The sequence below is a fragment of the Centruroides vittatus genome, unplaced genomic scaffold (genome assembly GCF_030686945.1).
Source record: "Centruroides vittatus isolate TY-2023 unplaced genomic scaffold, ASM3068694v2 contig_393, whole genome shotgun sequence".
Taxonomy (NCBI): Eukaryota; Metazoa; Arthropoda; class Arachnida; order Scorpiones; family Buthidae; genus Centruroides; species Centruroides vittatus.
In genome coordinates, this window is record NW_027122209.1 from 787682 (window position 1) to 808486 (window position 20805).

Sequence of the window (20805 nt, forward strand, 5' to 3'; positions counted from 1 at the left end):
TTGGCTAGTGTATGTCGTATGATCACTCCTCAACTTATTATTATCACTTTGCCTGACTAGGTGATAGCAGTATTCATAATGACCAGTCAATTTGATAAATTATTGAAATTTATTACAATACCCGATTTTGTTGGTCATTATTCATAATGCCCGTATTAATTACTTTGTCCATAACATATATAATATTGAAGAGGGCCAATGGAAAAAACAATTTTTTTAAAAGGGGTTGATATGTGAAAAGGGTTAGGAATCTCTGACAAAGAAATAACAGCCAAACTCAACAGCTTAATTATATTCTTTATCCTACACCCCTATTGCACCAGTTACTAAATGGATTTGATTCCTAAACATTGGTAGTGGGCTTGAGTTTGTGCTTGGGTTGACAGGCTGGCTCATAAAGTTTTCTGGGTTTTCTTTATGTCAATAATGTCTGCATAGGGACAAGTTTTTCTTAAAATGCCTCCCAGAAGACACATTCTCCTGTTGGCAGATTGCCCTCTTGTTACATGCCAGTATCTAAAACCAATCAATCAATGTACTCACGTATTGAAAAAATCATTTGCTTTTTAAGTGTTTCATATGCTTCTTAGTTTCAGTTTTTTTAGCTACTCATTAAAAGTGATGATAATAAAATATAAAGGTTAAGATGTATTTTACAAATGCAAAGTCAGTCAAGTATTGTGTGATGCTTCATAATTTTTAGTTGGGTAACAACAAAATCACACGAAGCCTGGCATATGATATATAGAGGGTACAGCTTTCCAGGCAATGTGAATATATTTGTTTAAGTTAATAAAAGTTATTTTTTGAAAGTACAGATTATGTTTCATGTGATATGCATAATATTTTGGTGTGAAATGGTTTACAGATGAATATAATTTTGAAATACATAATTACCGATAACCAGCATGAATTAGATTTAATTAAATGAAAAACGAATGTTTTCCTCCATTTTTAATAGTCATCATCAGGTTTAGAACAAATAAAATGCATCTTTTAAAAGAACAAAAATTTAAAAGTTTTGAACGTTGTGAAAATCTGTGAATGCTCAGTGTTGCATTTAACAAGGTTTCTCAAACTGGTTTATGATTTCAAAAATACCTGATTTATATAAAATATAAAATCAAAACTTAATTTAAGATCTGTTGTAAGTCAAAGTATGCCATCCACGCGGTTGCTAGTGGGCCCATTTTCTTAAAATTAATCACTGTCCCTCTTTTTAAATGCTTTGAATATTTCTAGTGTTTCAATATATTTCAGGTTGGCTGGGTTATCACTGTGTTATAGTAATCGGGCATCCTCAAATTTAACCTGCATATCATTATCAACAGCAAAAGAAGCTATTGTGGTAGTGGACAGACCCTTCTGAATTGTGTATTTATGCTCCTTGATTCTCATTTTTAGACCATGAGCAGTAGCTCCAATATATTCACATGGACAGTTTACCCTATTTTTAGAAAATTTATATTATTCAATACAAACTCAAGAAAATTGCTGAAACCGTAATGCAGTATAATTTTACATTTCTAAAATTTACTAACATTTCTCTTACACATCTGAATTGTCTATGCCTTTCAGTGTTTCCTTCTGACTCATAAATGTGTGTTAGTTAGTTTTCTTTTTTTTTCTTTCTTTATTGATTAGGAAGCTCTCCCAAGATTTATGTATTTGTAAACCTGTATTTTTGTTTATTCTTTTATTATTATTTACTTCTATAATTTCTAAATGTTTAAATAATTATCTTTTAAACATATTTTCTTTGCTTTTTTGGTTTTTTGGTAGGTACAATGCCTCTAATACATTTTCAAATAATGACTTAATCATTTATCATTTCTAGTTTTTTTTTTTAATTCCATTCTCAAATATTTTTTTAGTTTGAACAGCAATACTTTTATTAATTTTTTTTTTACCATAATTGCTATGTAAAAAGTAGCTGAAAAATGGTTGAAAGGGCCAAACTATGTATTTCTTCTTAAAACCACTTTAAAACAGGAAAAGAACAACTTTGATAGCTGTCCTTTTCCAATGAATTTTGTGCAGAGAATATACTTCATAAGTTTGATACATATTGGTACTGATAATGTAAAAAGAAGTCTGTAAGACCACTGTTCTAACCAAGGCAATTCCCAGATTTTTTAGGCAAATATGTCTACTTGCCTGGAAAATCTGGAATTCTTGGAGAATTTCTCTTTAAATGGAAAATTGAGGACTTTTGATTTGCAACTTGTTCTGCAACCCTAATAAAATTGTTTATACTGTTGTAATATAATTATGAAATAGAAAAAAATGTTTGCCAAGTAATTTGTTTATCTAATTACTTTATTCCAATAAGTCAATAATCAATAACATGGGCAAATAATTTATGCATAATTGATAATGTTTGATGATTAGAATATGCAAAGAGAGGTATATTCAAATTTGAAATTTTAACTTGTTGCAGGCATATGTTTTGTTAAGATATCTAAGCCATTTATTCAAATATTGGTAAAGATACATTAAAATATTTCAGATGTTTTGTTAGTATTTGTAAATATGTTTTATAGAATGTGTAAATATTAATTCATGCATAATATATTTATGTTGATGTGACAAAGAACACTTGTTCTCTATCTCCTTAGTGGAACAAATTAAAGGTTTGGTCTTAATTTAGATTTAGCATGCAGTTTAACATATTTTTGATTTTAAAATGTTTTCTAAATATTTATTTGTTTAAAACAGCTGTTTCCAACCTATTTTAATTACAGAACCGATTTCACCTTGATAAAAAGTTTTGAAACCCTGACAATTTTTACTGATTATATATAAATAAAACTATAAACTAAAAAAAATCAAAATTATTTATTAAATACAGTCAAACCTGTTTTTATGCGGGGGATAGGGACCGCATTAAAAAAGACGCATTAAAAAAAATCGCACGAAACTTCACGAATGGCTGTAAATAATAGTTTTCGCAACACAATTAAAAAATATTTTTTTTTATGCGGTCAACACGGACCGCATAAAAAAAGTCTCACATAGAAAATAACTCAAAACCGTACGACATAGAATTTATTGACAGCAGATGTCAGCACTTGACTGCATCGTCTGGTCTATCGTCTGTTTTACATATTTTTGTCCAGGTGGTGTTTTGTTGACTTAAAAAGTAAATTATTTCATTTTTCGCATATTCATGCAATAATATTACTATAATAAGTGCATTTATGCTATAATAAGTTTATTTAGCTATAATAAGTCAACGTGAGACATGACGAATCGCACGAAACTAGTCGCCAACTATACCGCACAAATAAAAAATCGCACAAAAAAAACCGCATAAATTAAAAATTCGCATTAAAAAAATAATAATTGATATAAAAGATTAATTTTTGCAGATGATTTTTGTCAGTGAATATGATAAGAGCTCAACTAGTGGTTAGTGAATTGAATGCACTTGATCTAATTGAACTCCTACCACATTTTCTGACAAAATCATCCACAAAAATTAATTCTTCACATTAATTACTAGATTGAATAAATAATATTCACATAGAATTAAATTCATTTGATTTTTTTGCAAATTGATAAACAAACACTTGAATATTCAAATATTACTACCCTGAGAAGAATGAATAAAAAGAATTGAATATTCAGGAAAAAATCAAATGGATTTCATTTGCTGCAGATATGAGCTATGTACAGTCGGTGCATAGGTCACATTTTTCTACGGAATATTAATAATTTTTGAAACTATTTAAATGAATTTTTCGTATTAATATATATTTTAAACTATGAATTAAACCTTAGAAACTAATTTTATTGCAGAACCCCAAAACTGGAACACCAGTTGGGAACTACTACTATAATATAAATGAAAAAAACAAAGAAAAAACATTATCTAGTTAATAAAGAAAACAATAAAAAATTTTTAGTATTGATATTTGAACAGTTAGATGGAATTTGGAGATTTCTAATTGCATAATTTCGATTATTTCATGTTTAATCAGTTTGTAATGTTTAATTTAAAATTTAAAATATATAAATAGTTTTCAGTGATATAAATATTTTTAAAAGAAAATAAAGTTTTATATTTAATGTTTTTCTAGGTTTCTTTTGACGGATAAAGATAATATCAAAGATGGTTTAGTGAAGAAGGTTAAAACATCAGAAGATAAAATTAAAAATTTACAGGTATATTTTTAAAAGAATTACTATAAACAGGGTTCCTATGCACTTGGAAAGTCACAGAATTTGCCTCCTTGGCTGCCTTGTTGATTTTTTTGCCGACAATATGCTTGAATAAATGTAGCTGTTTGCAGGTAGTGAGAAGTAATGCAATACAACTTATGAAAAAGGATGCAGAATATTTTCAGGACCCAAATTTTCTTCCAAGCGTACACAAAATTTCCCTAACAATTTACAAAGTACAAAAAAATTGTTAAATAATTTCAGTTTAAATGGTATTTATCATTTTTCATTTTGATTGCATATCAAAACAATTTCAGATTTTTTTCCAGTTTATTAGTATTTTATAAAGTTCAGGAAAATTATTAAGGGATAAATTTAATAAATGTATACTTTTGTACATGGATTATATAGAATTTATTAATGAATAAGAAGTAAATAATTGTTTTTTTTTTCTTTTTTCAAATGGTTATGGATTAATAACAGAATAAACTACTTTAATTTAATAAAACATTTTATTTTTAGGTTTAGTAATTTGGCAATTTTAAAAAACATATAATTGTTAATTAGAAAAAATAACTAATTAAAAATGTTGGAGAAGCAACAGTATATGTGCATAGTAATTGAAATGCTGTTTCATTTTGTCATTGTGCCATACTGTAAGGGATGTGAGAGTCGGGATTTATATGAAGTTGGTCAGGAAAAGTCAGGGAAAATCATGGAATTTAAAACAAAAATTTGAGTAGAAACAGGAGAGAAAAATATCATAAAGGCATTAAATATGCATAAACACTGCTATATTTGCTAGCGCTTTCGACTTGCTAAACAGGCAGACGATTTCAAATAAGCGTTTTTTAAACAAAAGTTTTTGAATTAAAATTAATGGCGTTAGTCCATTAGAATGAAACTAAAGTTAGAACGAACAAATGTAAAGAATTTAAAATAATGTGTGTGGTGGGAATGTGCGTGCGCCATAATGTGTTTAGTAGGCATCAAAAAGGAGCTAGAGACGATGTTTTAACCTTTTAAATAAATCGACCCATGTAGCAGGCAACTCAAGCGTGGGGGAGTTGCACGGATTTAGTAAAACAGTAAGGAGGGCCTCCCAAACATACACCAGATTCCTCTCCTCACAACATCTGGGCATTGCTACATGATCCCACAGTGGGGTGTATTGGTGTATTGGTGTTGTAACACCATTCTTGCTAGCTCAGTGTTGCACTTGCCTTTCCTGATAGAATGTATGTTTGGATATGCGGCAAGATAACATTCTGGTTGTTGCTCCTATGTAGTGGGTGTGAATACCAGATGTTGCATTTTCTACTGGGATAGAGTAAATCCAAGACCTCTCTAGGATGGAAGCAACATCCCTGTCATTGCATATCAACCTGTTGAGATTGGGTTGTGGAGAGACTGGTAGAAAAAGTGCATGTTGTCTAAAAATACAGCAAATGCGAACAGTGATGCGATCACAGAACAGTAATGAGGGGCGGATTATCGTGCATTCCTTTCGGATGTGTAAAGTGGTGGATCAGGGAAGGCAGGTGCAACACTGAGCTAGCAAGAATGGTGTTACAACACCAACACACCTCGCTGTGGGATCATGTAGCAATGCTCAGATGTTGTGAGGAGAGGAGTCTGGTGTATATTTGGGAGGCCCTCCTTACTGTTTTACTAAATCCGTGCAACTCCCCCACGCTTGAGTTTCCTGCTACATGGGTCAATTTATTTAAAAGATTAAAACATCGTCTCTAGCTCCTTGATGCCTACTAAACACATTATGGCGCACACGCATTCTCACCACACACATCATTTTAAATTCTTTACATTTGTTCGTTCTAACTTTAGTTTCATTCTAATGGACTAATGCCATTAATTTTAATTAGAAAACTTTTGTTCGAAAAAACGTTTATTTGAAATCGTCTGCCTGTTTTATAGCAAGTCGAAAGCGCTAGCAAATATAGCAGTGTTTATACATATTTAATGCCTTTGTGATATTTTTCTCTCCTGTTAACCTAAGATTGCGTGACATCCACCCTTAAATTGAATTAACTTGAGTAGGAACCCTGTATAAAATAAAATTACTTTATTCACAAATTAGTTTAAATTATTATTTAAAAAATTATTTTAATTAATAATTTAACAAGTCAAATTTATGACACTATTGATAGTATGGTTTGTAAATATATAATTGATGATTACTTTAAATGATGAGATTGTGGAGTTTAAATGATATTCTAATTATACTTGCAATACACATTGATGAGTGAATATAAAAATATGAATGCATTTTAACTCTATAATCCTTTATCATCAGATGTAGTATTTCAAGCAGCCAAACAAATATCTATTGGTTTAACAAAGTACAATTTATTAATCAATTTTTTCTCCTAGATGTGCATTTCTGGTTGATGTAAAATCTCAACTCCTCTTCAGTTAATTTTTGTGTTTTTTTATAAAGAACAACTATAGATGGAAATTTGGGTACAATTTATACACTAGATCTGTACTTGTACCCACATTTCCACCTGTAGTTGTTGTTTATAAAAAACACATACAAATTCACTGAAGAAGGGTTGAGATTTTATGTCAACCAAAAATGCATATCTATCTTGCTTTCAGTGGCCATTTCATGGTTTACAATAGGGCAAGTTATGCAAAAGTTTTGTTTTTATTCTTGCAATTTTCTATGAACTTTATGTTGCTGCAAGTTATCCACATGAAATTACAGTAATTATAACATAAAAATGCCAATAATCCTTTTTCTGAAGAAATAATATGCACAAGACTGCAAATGGATTACTTTTTCAACTGTTTGTTTCTTTTTTATTTCTAGTTATTATTTCTTCCCTATTTTCAGTTTTAGGTTACTTTTTGTTACTACAGTGTAACCTGGTTAGCTTGAACCAGGATAACTTGAAATTGTGTTTACTCAAAGTCGTTTTTTTCCCTGATTGTCTAGCATACGGATTTACATGTTAAATCAAACTGATTAACTCAAATTGAATCGTTTAACTTGATTGGGGTTTTGATACAGTATTTTCACAAACTTTCCAGAAGTTTAATTTACCATATATCTTGGCAGATAAGACGATAGTTGAATCATAAAAAAAAGGCCCCCAAAATCTGGGGTTGTCTTATAGGACAGATACAAAAAAAAAAAATTAGATTGAAATTTATATAAATTAAAACCATTATAAAAAACTGGACAAATTGTTATTATTTACTAGTAGAGAGTAGGGTATTTGCACAAAATAGAATAGCCCGTACGACATTTTTGTGAATAGTCAACGTCATTACCTGAATGCCGAATCAGTGCGAATGTTTGCAACAATCGCAAGGCAGTGCAAGAAAATAAAATTTGTTCATTCGAAAAATTACAAATAGGACATAATTTTGTATACGCTATACACTATTATTATTCAGATGATGATCACTGATCTAAACTAAATTCATAGGCTGTTGATAGTTTGGGAGTTGTCTTATAGGACAGATATGTGCTAAAACTATAAAACTTCAACAAAAATTTATACCTCGTCTTATCTGCCGAGATATGTGGTAAATAAAATAATTAATGTTCTTCTATTGAAAAAAATAATCAAACTTTCTATAGTATAGACACCATAATGACTGATGATGATTATATCGTAATGTTAAATATACTGAAAGAGGAGATTGGACCAGAGGTCTGGGTAGTGTAACTGGCAGCGCATTCACACAGTAAGCAGCAGTTGTAGGTTTGAGTCCTGCTCCAGGCCAATTTTTTTCTTCCAGTTTAATCTAAAATTATTTAATTAAATTACAGTTATTAAATTTAATATGAGACTGTGCCTAACTCCTCCCTGTAGGGCCAAATTTATTAGTAATTTATAATTATTATTGCCAAATTATAGCCCAGTGTTTTGCAGCAGTTGAAGATGTTAAACTTTCTATAAAGTGCAGGAAACATGTTCAACTAAAAATAAATATCATGTCATGTGACAGCAAGTGGGTGGTGGCATCTAAACACTGTGTGTGACCTAGATACTGTAACTGCCATTTAAACCTGCTTTTCTTTTAAACATTTTTTGTTTTATTTTATTGCTGATGGATTTCTCTGATTAGCTGATGTAATAAATAAATGGATTTTTGATAAATTAATGTATAAAGTAAATGTATAATACATATGTATAAAGCAAATTAAATATGTTTATTTGAATGTGTTTATAAAGCCTACAATGGGTGATCGGTTAATGAACAAATTGGATAATGAACACTTTCACGGAAGATTTTTATGATCAGACAATGAACACATGTTCGGATAACAAACACCTCACAGAACAAACACAAGAAGAAGCGACATAAAATAATGAATACCGATTGATCTTCCCTCGTCTTCGGGCAAAAATTCAAAACTTTTCGGAGCGCAGATAACATTGATATCGACACTCAACTCAGTATATACTGATCGGCTAATATTCTTTCAAACTTTGAAACTCTCCTTTGTAATTCCAGCCTTTTATTTTTCTGACAGAAACAATTCTTTTATAGTATTCGCAAGACTGTCAGATGGGCACTCGTTAAGTTTTGCATGGGTTTTTCTTTTCGAAAGATGAGAGTATAATAGTAAAGGTAGAGAGTGGGCAGAAGATGTTTGATGTTCCTGGGCAGTATGACTCGAACAGGTCTACAATAGGCTGCAGTTCAATCTTATTTAAGAAAGATACAGTATAATCAAGAAAACTCAATCAGCTAAACGAGTAACAAAAATCACATCTAAGAAATAAAGAACATTGTAGAGCTCGTAATGGAACCTGAAACTGATCTGACGACAGAAGAATGCCAAGAATTCTTGAATGAAGAACACCAAAAAACTCAGCAAGATATGTTTTCTTCTGAAAAAAAAAAAAAAGGATTAATGCCGATATCTGTTCTTAAACATCTTTTGAAGAAGTGGGAGGATGTCAGAACAACAGTCTTAGAATGGCATCCAAACCAGGTTGAGGTTAATAAGCTGGGGGATCTCTACAATTACAATGCTATTAATTACTTCCGAAAAATCCTGAAGAAGAAGAAAAGCAATCGACATTAGACAGATTCTTTAACCCCTACAAACGGAAAAAAACATGGTTAATAAAAATGCAAGACTGTGTATATATGTATTTTTAAATTTTACATATAAATAAACGTAGTAAGAAAGTATATATTTTTTTATTTCTTGAGGTCTCCGGAACGAATTAATCAAATTCTCATAAAAACCTATGGTAAATCGATAAACGGTTAACAAACAATTTGGATAGTGAACAAAGTCTTGGAAAGGATTATGTTCATTAACCGATCACCCACTGTATATTATAAATTAAAATTAAGTAAAGAAAAATTTCTTAACAATTTAAATACAGAAAAAATTTTCTCTGAGGTCATAGATTTAAAATGTAATAGGAAATAGCATATAGCATTACCTATGTGTGAATGACAAAGTCTAAATAGTAGTTAAAGCTATCACCAAATGGGGGAGACGAAGCCTAAGATGAAAAGCCATCTCACCACACACATGGATAATGCACTAGTCAATGTGTTAACCAATTTTCTGTATTGTTGCCTGGCATATTGTTATATTGCCTTGAAAAATCACGTAGTTTGAATAAATTTTCGACAGTATGACATCTAAAACAGTTATAAAAGCAAGCTTTATCTCATAGTCAAACAGCCTTAAATTGCAGATATGATGATAATATAACTGTTGAGTATGCTGGAATATATCCATTGTTTACCACACGTTTACTTTTTAAAGAATTCTAGTTACTTTTTCAACTATTTTTGTTCTCAGCTATCACTTGCAGCCATGTGTGCACAAATACAGTAAATAAGGTAGAATACACAGTACAGTAGAATGTACAGTACAAAAAAAATTATTTCAAAACTATTAGTAACCATTTTATTCTAAATATATTTTTATCAGTCAAGGTTTTGAAATTGTTTAGAAATTATTAATAATTATGATCACTTACAAAATAATTTTAACCTAAATTAAAATTGTTGTAATTGAAAAGGTAAACATTTTTATCAATTAAAACTAAAAACAGGTTTATTTAACTAGTTTTCAGGTCATGCATCCATAATTAAGTAAGTAATGAAATACTTTTAAAACTTTTTATGTATTTTTAATAATTGAGTCCTTTAAATGCTGTCTATAAAGGCTGATTGTAACTTCTTTTGCTATGCACACAATCTCTAGCAGATGGCATTAAAAATTTAACACTTTTTCTGTAGGAAAATCATTTTCTAAAAATTTTCAAAAATGGGAGTAGATAGAACCAAACAGTTTTTTTGCATTAGAATTCTATTTAAGTCTTCTATTAATGTATGGTTAAGAATTTGAAAATAAAATTTGTTAAATTTTTACAAATTTCTTAACTCTGTTATGTTTTTTTATTCCTCTTTTAACGTGAGTACACTATTAAGAAGGAAGATACACTATACAGCCTTAGTAGCTTATGCCTTAGATGATTCAGTCAGAGTACATTGGAATGAGGCAAAAATTGTCAAGCCTGTGAGAAGTATACTTGGTCTCAAGCAATCAAAACCTTGGAAATATATAATCTAAACACAAAGGGAAATCTATAAATTGCAGGGACCAGAACATTATCTTGAGTATGCGGTAATTATGGTTTGAGATTTCCAAGATACAGAACATTGTTGCATGAATGGTACCTGGATTATATATTGTGTTACTTGTATATATTTATTATATGATTTTGAATTTCTAAGTAGTAATTAACCAATTGTAGCAAAAATTATAAATTGAAAGTTATATATTGCTCAGTATTTAAATATTCAATCTGTTAGGTTTGGTTACTACTAAAAAGCATTTGATTTTGTACAAATAGCCTGAGGATAGTCATTAGCTTTTGTTTATTAAAGGATAATCTGCAGAGTTAAAAAGAGATTTCTTGTAACATGTTTTGAGTTTCTCACTGAATTTGTATATGTAATTTGTGTATTAGTTTATACAAAAACAAAATGTTTAGTAAAACTTAATTTTTGTTCTTACAAATTAGTTATATGTTGATTCCCATTCTCATTTATTATTATACCAACCTTTTAATATTTCAACTCATGTTGTTTTCTTCAAGAAATTTATTAATTGCATTAATCAATGGATACCTAAAGTATGTAACCTGTATATAGCAGAAACCTGTCTACTACAAAAGAGTTGTTTGCTCCCTTAGGGTTCTATTATAGACAGGTTTGACTGTATTTTAAATTAAATAAATTAAAATATGATTAAATATCGCATCAGCATAGTGACGATGCCACAATAAATAATTGTTCATTGTAAAATATATAGTATTGTGATGAGCCAAGTTTATCAATATTTTCAGTAAATTATATTATTTGCCTTACTAATAATTGGATATTTTATAGTGGAAGATTTTGGAATTGATGTCAGTTATTTTTACAGTGATATAAATGTTGGCAAGGTTTGTAGGATGTTATTTTGCCATTATTTTACCATTCTTTACTCTTCACCTTTCTCATTTTTGTTTTCCAGTTATACAGTGTCTTTAATTGAGATAACATTTTTCTTTTTTTAGATGAGTAATATATAAATGGATTCATTTCTCCCTACTTAGGTCCATGTATTACTTGTAAAAGATTAAACAAAGATCAAATAGATAAGTAAAAACTCTACTATAGTTTCAGACTTAGGGACACCTTGTCTGAAACTATTTTCAGAGAATATAATTGCTATTCTATATTTCTAGTTTGTATAAGATCAAAGATGCATTCCGGAAAGGTACAAAAACAAAATAACTGAAAAATATAAAAAACAACTGTTTTTTATATTTTTCAGTTATATTTTAACCAAATAATAGAAAACAACTAACTTTATTTTAGAAGTTTTGTTAAATTTTGGTTATCTATATATACAGTAATACCTCGACTTACGCTATCCCGATTTATGCGAACCCGGAGTTACTCAATTTTCAAATTTCTTCGATTCGTCTTTTGTTTGAGTGTCACGCAACTCTTGATTACTCACTCCCCCACACTATTGTTCAGCTTACATGTTTGGACATGTCACATGGAATTGATGCATAGCTACAATTTATTTTGTGTTATTTATTTCTGCGCTTGTTATATCTACGGAGACTTGAGAGACTATACTATGACATCTAAATGAAGTAGAACTGGTTCTTCTTCATCAAACAAGAAAAGAAAAACTTTATCTTTGGAATGTAAAGTTAACGTTATTAAAGACTTCGACACAAAAATGAAAATTTGTGAATTGGAAAGAAGTTTGATCTACCGGAATCGCCGATCAGAACAATTACAAAAGGTAAAGAAAAAATTCTCAAAGCTGTGAAAACTTGACAGAAGGCCTCAGTTCAATTGAAAAGGGGTTACAAATTTTAGATAATATAGACTCCAATGAAGAGTGCATTTCTTCTACAAAATGAGAAATAAAAAATTAGCAGCATTCTACGACGAAATTTTGCAGGAGAAAAAAAATCTTTGAGCCGTTGGACGAATTTGTTAGATTTTATGAAGCCTTCTACATCAAAATAACTTCGGTTTACGATTTTAATAATATAATTTGTTATACATATGTATTGTCTAAGCTTTTATTAAACATGTTTTTCTAACTTATTGTTTTCTTTAGTCTCCAGCCCCAATTTAAAAATAATTTGTATGTATTTATATGCAAAATTATACCCCGACTTACGCGAATTCGACTTACGTGGTTATCGCTCGGTCCCACCTATTGCGTAAGTTCGGGGTATTACTGTATATATATTTTTTTTTTCTATAGACTAAACTATCAAAAGTATCTTTCTGAAATTCAATATTTCATATTCAAATGAACAGCCAGATTCCTGTTTGTCTATTAAAGGCTAAATAATTACAAAGTAATTTGGCAGGAGTAGGTGGTTAAGCCACCATCTCTTGTTAAATTTAATATCTATAAATAAATTAATTTAATTTTAGAATATTTTGGAAGAAAAGATTGGCCTGAGGCAAGACTTTAACCTACAACTTCTGTTTGTCATGCAGACACATTGCCAGCAGTGCAGTTCTTCACTTCCAGACTAATTAGTTAACTAACTAATTTTGGTATAACCATATCAGTCACTTGTAGTGCTGATTGATAAAATGTAGTGACCACAAGTCTCCATGGCTCTCAGCCAGCTTAAAATGTCTACAAGGATTTATTTTATTAACAGGACATACTAATCTATACAATAATAAACACAATTAACCTGTTAGTTACTTCAGATATCAAATCAGCAGCAGGATTCCTTTATTAAAGCTAAATAAATGACTGTGCATAAAGCCAAATAAGCACTGTGAGTGATTGATATGATTATATGTACAATAAATTAATTAATCTGGGAGTGAAAAGGTCCAGGTAGCATAAATGGAACAGAAAGCAGGAGTTGCAGGTTATAATTTTGGAATATTTTAAAAGAAAAGAAAGAAAAAATTTAATTTTATTATAATATTCTAGAATATGATAAAATTAAATTTTTTATTTATTTATAAATATTAAATTTAACAAGAGATAGTGGCCTAACCACTTAACAGCATACCTCATGCCAAATTACTTTGTAATTATTTAGTCTTAATAGCTGAATAAAGGAATCTGGCTGTTTGTTTGATATTTGAAGTAATTATCAGGTTGATTGTATTTATTATATATCATCATTATTGCAATCAACCAATGTCAATCTACTGTTGGATGAAGGTCTCCTCTAATCTTTTCCATTTTTCCTTGTCCAATGCATTGGTTTTCCAATTAATGTCAACCACTTACCTTATTTTTGTTGGGGTACTTGTGGTCTTTATCTTAGGTGTTTGATTCCTTATGGGTACCAGTTTAGGATATCTGTAGTCTACCTGTTGTCTTCTAGCAATGTGTCCACTTTATAACCATTTTGAACATTTGATCCTTTCAATGATATCATATATCTTTGTTTGATTTCTTATCCAAATAATAGCTTTCCTTCTCTTCTCATAATGCCCAGTATGCATCGTTCCATACTTCTTTGTGTTGTCTGTAGCCTCTATACTGTTTTGCTTGTTATGTATTTCTGCTCCTTAGGTGAGTGCTGGTAAAACATGTTTGTTGAATACTTTTTTTTAGACACAGTGGTATGTTGCTCTTTAGAATTATATTTTTATCAAATGTACTCTATTCAACCTAATTTTTCAGTTTATTTCATTCATAATATTGTTATCCATAGTTATTTCTTAATTAGGTAGACACGTGATTTTGTGCTTCTTCAATCTGTTTGTCTTTGTCATCATATATATATATATATATATATATATATATATATATATATATATACATACACGTGGTATGATCCAAAAGTTCGGGGAATGCAGTAATCTACGACAACAAAAGCATGTATTTGAAGTTACAGCATATGAAATGGATTCTACCAAACCACCTCTACGTGTTCAGGTTAATTTCACCTATGTCATGTGATTAAACCACGAGCGCTGCTGTTTTTTTCCAGAAATAGTTACCTTTGTCCTGCGACGTAATCAAAGTGGAGTTTCAAGAACAACCTCCAACATTAAATTTTGTCAGCGTTTAGGTAAAACACCTACAGAGATTTTAAAATTGCTAAGAAAGGTGTACGGTGATTCTACGGTGAAAGGTCGCGGTGAAGTCGAAATGTTGGAGGTTGTTCTTGAAACTCCACTTTGATTACGTCGCAGGACAAAGGTAACTATCTCTGGAAAAAAACAGCAGTGCTTGCAGTTTAATCACATGACATGGGTGAAATTAACCTGAACACGTAGAGGTGGTTTGGTAGAATCCATTTCATACGCTGTAACTTCAAATACATGCTTTTGTTGTCGTAGATTACTGCATTCCCTGAACTTTTGGATCATACCACGTATACATACACCATGTCTGAAACAATATTCAGATACTATAAAATTTCAAATTGCAATCTGTGACTATGAAATTGTTTGATAGACATGATTCATGTGTCATGTTTGATTAAAAAATATCTTCAAATATAGTGAAACCTTCATTAATGGACATCTATTATATTTACCACTAAATAACGGACACCGTTGTCCATAACCAACCTTATCAAAATGCAATGTTCTGCCTTCAATATTCCGAAAGAATTAATTATGTATGAAATATTTTAAAATGAAAACAAAGAATCGGTTCAAATACACTTTTGGATGACGAATTTTGATTGTAGGCATCAAATAAAGACTGGCTTAAAATAGGAATATGGGAGGAGGGTAAGTTATAAGAAGTCGAACAATATTCTTTATCTGTTAGAGAAGTTTAATCTGGTTCAGTTGTCAATCACCATTTATTGTTATACATATTATTATTATTAAACTTCTGTCTTATTGTTGAAATTATAGTTTTTTGGTATCTAAGCTTAAACTTTTCCAAAGTTATTTATTCATTCGACAAGAATCATAGTATAGTAGTAATGAAAAAGAAACTTAAGATTATAAATGATGTCATAAATGTGAGAAAATCAAATATCTTCCCACACTTTAAAATGGTCAACAAATTGCCTTTGTAACACAACCTTTGAACTTTCATCAAACAAACACTGTTGTCGTAACCATTTTAACAGTTTTGTGGTGGACAAAGTGTAATTTTTAATAAATCAGTTACAGAAAAAAGCAAAATTATTTTAAAAGTTACACCGACTTGATAACTACAAAGCAGACAAATCCCTGTATTGATTTTTGTAAGTTGCTTAGATCATAAATGACATTATGAACATAACAATTCCAAATATATTTCCCACCCCTTGAAATAGATAGCAAATTGCCTTTGTTACTCAACATTCAAATGAGATTCAATTAAAACAAGATTTTTACAGCTGAAAAAATAATATATTGTATATATATTTCAATTATATATGCTATGTATACTTTCAGTATATTCACATTCCTGACACAAATTTGATATTTTCGTAATCCATCGTATTCTTTACTTTATAATGACCAGGTTAAAATACAATATGGCCGTTAGCATGTACAGTACAGTACTTTCGAATAGCAGACAAACTTCTCAGTCCTAACAGTGTCTACTAATCAGAGATTATACTGTATTATTTTATTGCATGAATAAAATAAAAGAATGTTGGAGGAGTAAACTTCTAAACAAAAATGATCCATGATAGAGCAAAACTATATGTTAAATTAATGGGAACAAACATTTTAAAGTACTTTTTGAATTTATTCTGAAAGATCTTAAGATTGATTCATACTTTTTATGGATTATCTCCAAAATATTTTATATATGTTTTGATGCTTTTAAGTAAGTTTTTACTGTATTTCCATGCAGAAAATCTTCAGGTTATCTGTAAAAAAAAAATTATTTGAAATTGAATACAGATTATGCTACATGACAACTTATCTGCTGATATTGCAGTTTGCAATTTATTGTGTAGTACTTAAATGTGGTATATTTAAACAGTTTTTCATTTGTTCAAAATTATTAAGCATACCTTTGGAGATATGAGACACCTTTGAGCCTTGTATAACACATATCAGTATACACTGGTGTAAACAGATGTGGGTTAGAACTGAAGCAAAGCCTATACAAAGGTTTTACTTCAGCAATTTATAGCAGTTTTTTTAAATTTATGGAATATATACTTTCATATATTATCTAAATGAAGATATGATAGTAAGGAATTATACAATCTGTAAAATGGTTTTTTTTTAATATCTAAAAATAATTTACTAATAAAACTTTTTAAAAATTAGTTTTAATTAGAATAATAATCTATAATTGTTACATATATTTGTAAACTTTTATTAATTTAAATATATAAAAATAATAATGAAATGTAATAAAATAAGAACCAGAAATTTTATATTTTAATGTAATCCAAATATTTCATATCATTTTTCATATTTATAAATTGAAAATCATATATGGAAAATATCTATATGGTTTTTGTTACTCTATATTAGAGCAAAAAATCAATAATTCTATCTGTAAAGATCAATATTGTCATTATTTGGAAACACTAAACAAATACAAGGATACAGTTTGCCGAGCATTACTGCATTACTGTCGTAATGACTATGAATTGCATGTTCTGTTTATTTAGTCTAGCCAGCTTGCTACATTAAATTTTAAAGATAACTTGCCTTTTTAATGATAAATTTCCAAAATAAAATTAAAATATATACAAAATATATAAATTAAACATATATTTGTAAATATTTTCAATTAAATTACAACTTCATCTTGTAAATGGTTACAAGGATAAATTTATAACAGCAGAAAAAATATAATTTAAAAGAAAGCAAGAAAGAAATTATTATTTCTACTATTTTTTTTTTTTTAATAATCTAACTGAGGAAACTGCAGTAATAAAGGCAAAAAAATGCTTTTGTTTACGTTTTTTTTAACCTCTTATTGTTTATGTTGATTTTGATATACGCAGTAACATTAAGAAATTTATTAATTGCATTAATCAAGGGATCTGGATCCTTATAGTAGATAACTTGTCTACCACGGAAGAGTTGTTTGGTCCACTGGAGTTCTGTAATAGACAGATTTGACTGCATTATTATTGAAAAATCTTAATAAAGTCATTTCATTGGGTCATGCATTGGTTGTGTTTTAGAACAAATAAAAGAATTACTAAAAATTCAGTTTACTCCAATTGGAAATTCAAAAATTGATCAAAAGAAACCAAAGTATAGTTTTAATTAGCATTACTATTGAAATATGTTATATTTTATTAAATCTGAAAAGTTTTTCTTCCTTTAACTAGTAAAATTTTTTAACTTTTTGTGTTCCCCCTTGTAAGAACTTCCTTCCTCCTTTTTTCCCAACCTTATGATTGATTGCTTGCATTTCATTATAAAGAACCAGTAACTAATTTCTTTGAAGGTTAGAAAATAATAAATGCTACTTTATTTTAACATGTGTCATACAGGAACTTGAAGTACAATCTATGGGTCCTATTATCTCTTCTGATACAACACTCTTAGTTTATTATATTTCTTTTTTCTCCTTTTATGCATTTGAAATTACATATATTCATATTCATTTTGTAATTAAAGACTTTGTAATTAAAATTTTATTGTTTCCAGCCTGGGCCCTAGGGCTACAGAACGTAAAAAAAGGTTGTTGTTTTATTGGATAGTAATATTTATTATTTTTAATTTTTAATCTAATTTTTATTAGTCTCATGTTTCATAAATCTATGAATCTACTTTATATGAAATAATTTTTAGATATGTATGACAAAATCATTTGCTGCATTTGTTTGAAAGTTGAAACATTTTTGTGTAAATTTTTGTATTTCTGTAATCAGCTCAATGTAAGCTTTCAATTGATGTAAAAAACATCTATTACATTCCAATCCATAACTTGTGCCTCTTTCTTGTTACATCAAAAACAAAAGTTTGAATTAGATTTATGTTTGAGGAACTTAACAACTTAAGGTATTTTGAAATATGTAAATTTTACATTAAAACAAAAATGATATAAAGAGCTTAAGATAGTCACATTTATCACAAAACTCAGATGATATGAAATGGCACAATTTCATTGGTCAAGTAGACAGCAATTGAAAATATGATATCTTAAAAAAATTTAAGATATGATATTTTCAATTTTGCCAAGATGTTACCTCCTGGGAGGACTTTTACGAGAAACTGTCCCCCTATTTAGGTATCACTAGCGGGAAGAAACCCAGCAAACTCCATGTGGCCCAGCCTGTTGGTAATGCTCAAACCAGTGTTAGATGGTTCTATCCATTTGGCTATGGTGGGCATTTATTACAATTAAGAACATACCAATCAGAAATGAAAAAACCACAGTTGTTAAATGTGGAAAATTAAATAATGTGATTTTCTCAGTGTAATTCTTTGGATTGAACACACGAGTGCTCTGTGATACCTGTGGCCAATAATACAATGTCTGTTTCCAACTACATTGTTGTTGCAGTAATTAAGTGAATATAAATTATTTAATTATATTCTGTTTTGCATGAATTATATTTAGTATATTATTTTAAAAAAATTTTTGCCAATAGATGGCACTACGTGTAAAGCCAGCAAATCAAATGTGGACAAAAATTAATTGATATATAGAAATTCATTAAATATTTTGGGATAGTATGTATGACATTATCTAAGTTAGATGTATGTAAATGTAACTGCTGAGTTTTGAAGAAATTGGTCAAACAGCCTATAAGTGCAAAGCGAACAATCATTCGTATTTATTTAGATTTAGATATAGACTAGTTTGAAACTGTTCATTTTGATGGTAGTGACTGAATCATAAATAATAATATGCAGTGAATCTCAACTTTTAACTGTTTAACTTAAGATATATCTTAAAATATATCTCGTTAATTGACTGCTCTAATTTAGATCACCTACATTAATACTTTAAAAAATTTTCAGTCTGATGACAGTGAATTTTAAATCCAAGTACTTGAAAGATCTTTTTAGAAAACTTAAAATGTTCATTAATAGTTTATTCAAATATCTTATTGAAATACAATTAGATTTATGGGAGTTTTGTGTTTTATAAGTCTATGAATCTACTTTATATGAAATAATTTTTATAGATATGTATGACAAAATCATGATTTGCTTCATGTTTGTTTGAAAGTTAAAACATTTTAATTTTAGAATAAATTATTCGTATGATACAAATTACTTTTTCTGGTACATGATGCTATGCTATGAGCATAATAAGATCCATATTTAGGTCAATCTACTCTTCTAATAAATTAAATTGGGCAAAAATATTAACTTTAGAACTTGAAAATAAAGTTTATGATTTAAAAAAAAAGTTATTTCTTTTTCTTTTTCTTTAGAATAACAAAGTTTATTTGGAAAGAAGTTTAAAGGAAAGTGAAAACAATTTAAGGGAAATGGTACTACAGAAAAAGAAAGGACAATAGTATCTCTTAATGTTGGTCTCAGTTTAAACTGTATGTTGGTTTGTTATATGTTTCCATCTCTATTACTTTAACTCGTTCAAGAACCCATTTGTTATGCGAAGATGTTTTTCTGCTCATGTTACAGCAAACCATTCACATTCAAAAGCATTTATTTGACTGCAAAAATCTCCATCAGAAGATCACTAAGCAGGATTAGTTCTTTTGGATGTGAGAAAATTAGGTTTTTATATTTATGATGATGATAAAATTAACATATTAACATTAAAAAAGTTTTGTATACAAAATAAATCTATGAATAAATCTTTCACCAACTAGTTTGTTGTGCAGTTAACATTGAATCTTTATTTTATTTTTTGAAAATTTAAGATCTGGTTTGGATCGGTTTGTGTGTTTGTTTATTAACAAGCTGAATTAATCCTATCCAACCGAATAAAAAGGATGAAAAATTCGCCCAGTGTTTAAGTTTACGTCACTACATTGTGTCTTCGAAAGAAAAGAAAAGAAAGCTGAATTAAAATAGAGCTTTAATTAATATAAATACATTTACAAATCGTATACAAAAGATTTTGAATAAACTTATATTGCTATCATATTTGGCATTAACATTAATTCATAAACATTTATGTTACAATTTTAATTTCCAACAAAGTGAAAAAAATATTGTTTTATCATATCTAGTTTTAAAGTAAAATTTTTGAAGTGATGTTTTCACACTATGGTC

At 29.1% G+C, this 20805-nt stretch overlaps 1 protein-coding gene across 1 annotated transcript in view; it reads left to right on the top strand.

Moving 5' to 3' along the window:
• The window catches only part of Pfdn1 (prefoldin 1), a 28517-nt gene extending 8102 nt beyond the window's left edge, over positions 1-20415 (top strand). The window contains exons 3-4 of the mRNA XM_067271288.1: positions 4083-4167; positions 19998-20415. Of these exons, the coding sequence (XP_067127389.1) occupies positions 4083-4167; positions 19998-20084 (172 nt within the window). The 3' untranslated portion in view covers positions 20085-20415. The remainder of the gene's footprint in view (positions 1-4082; positions 4168-19997) is intronic.
• The last annotated feature ends 390 nt before the right edge of the window (positions 20416-20805 follow it).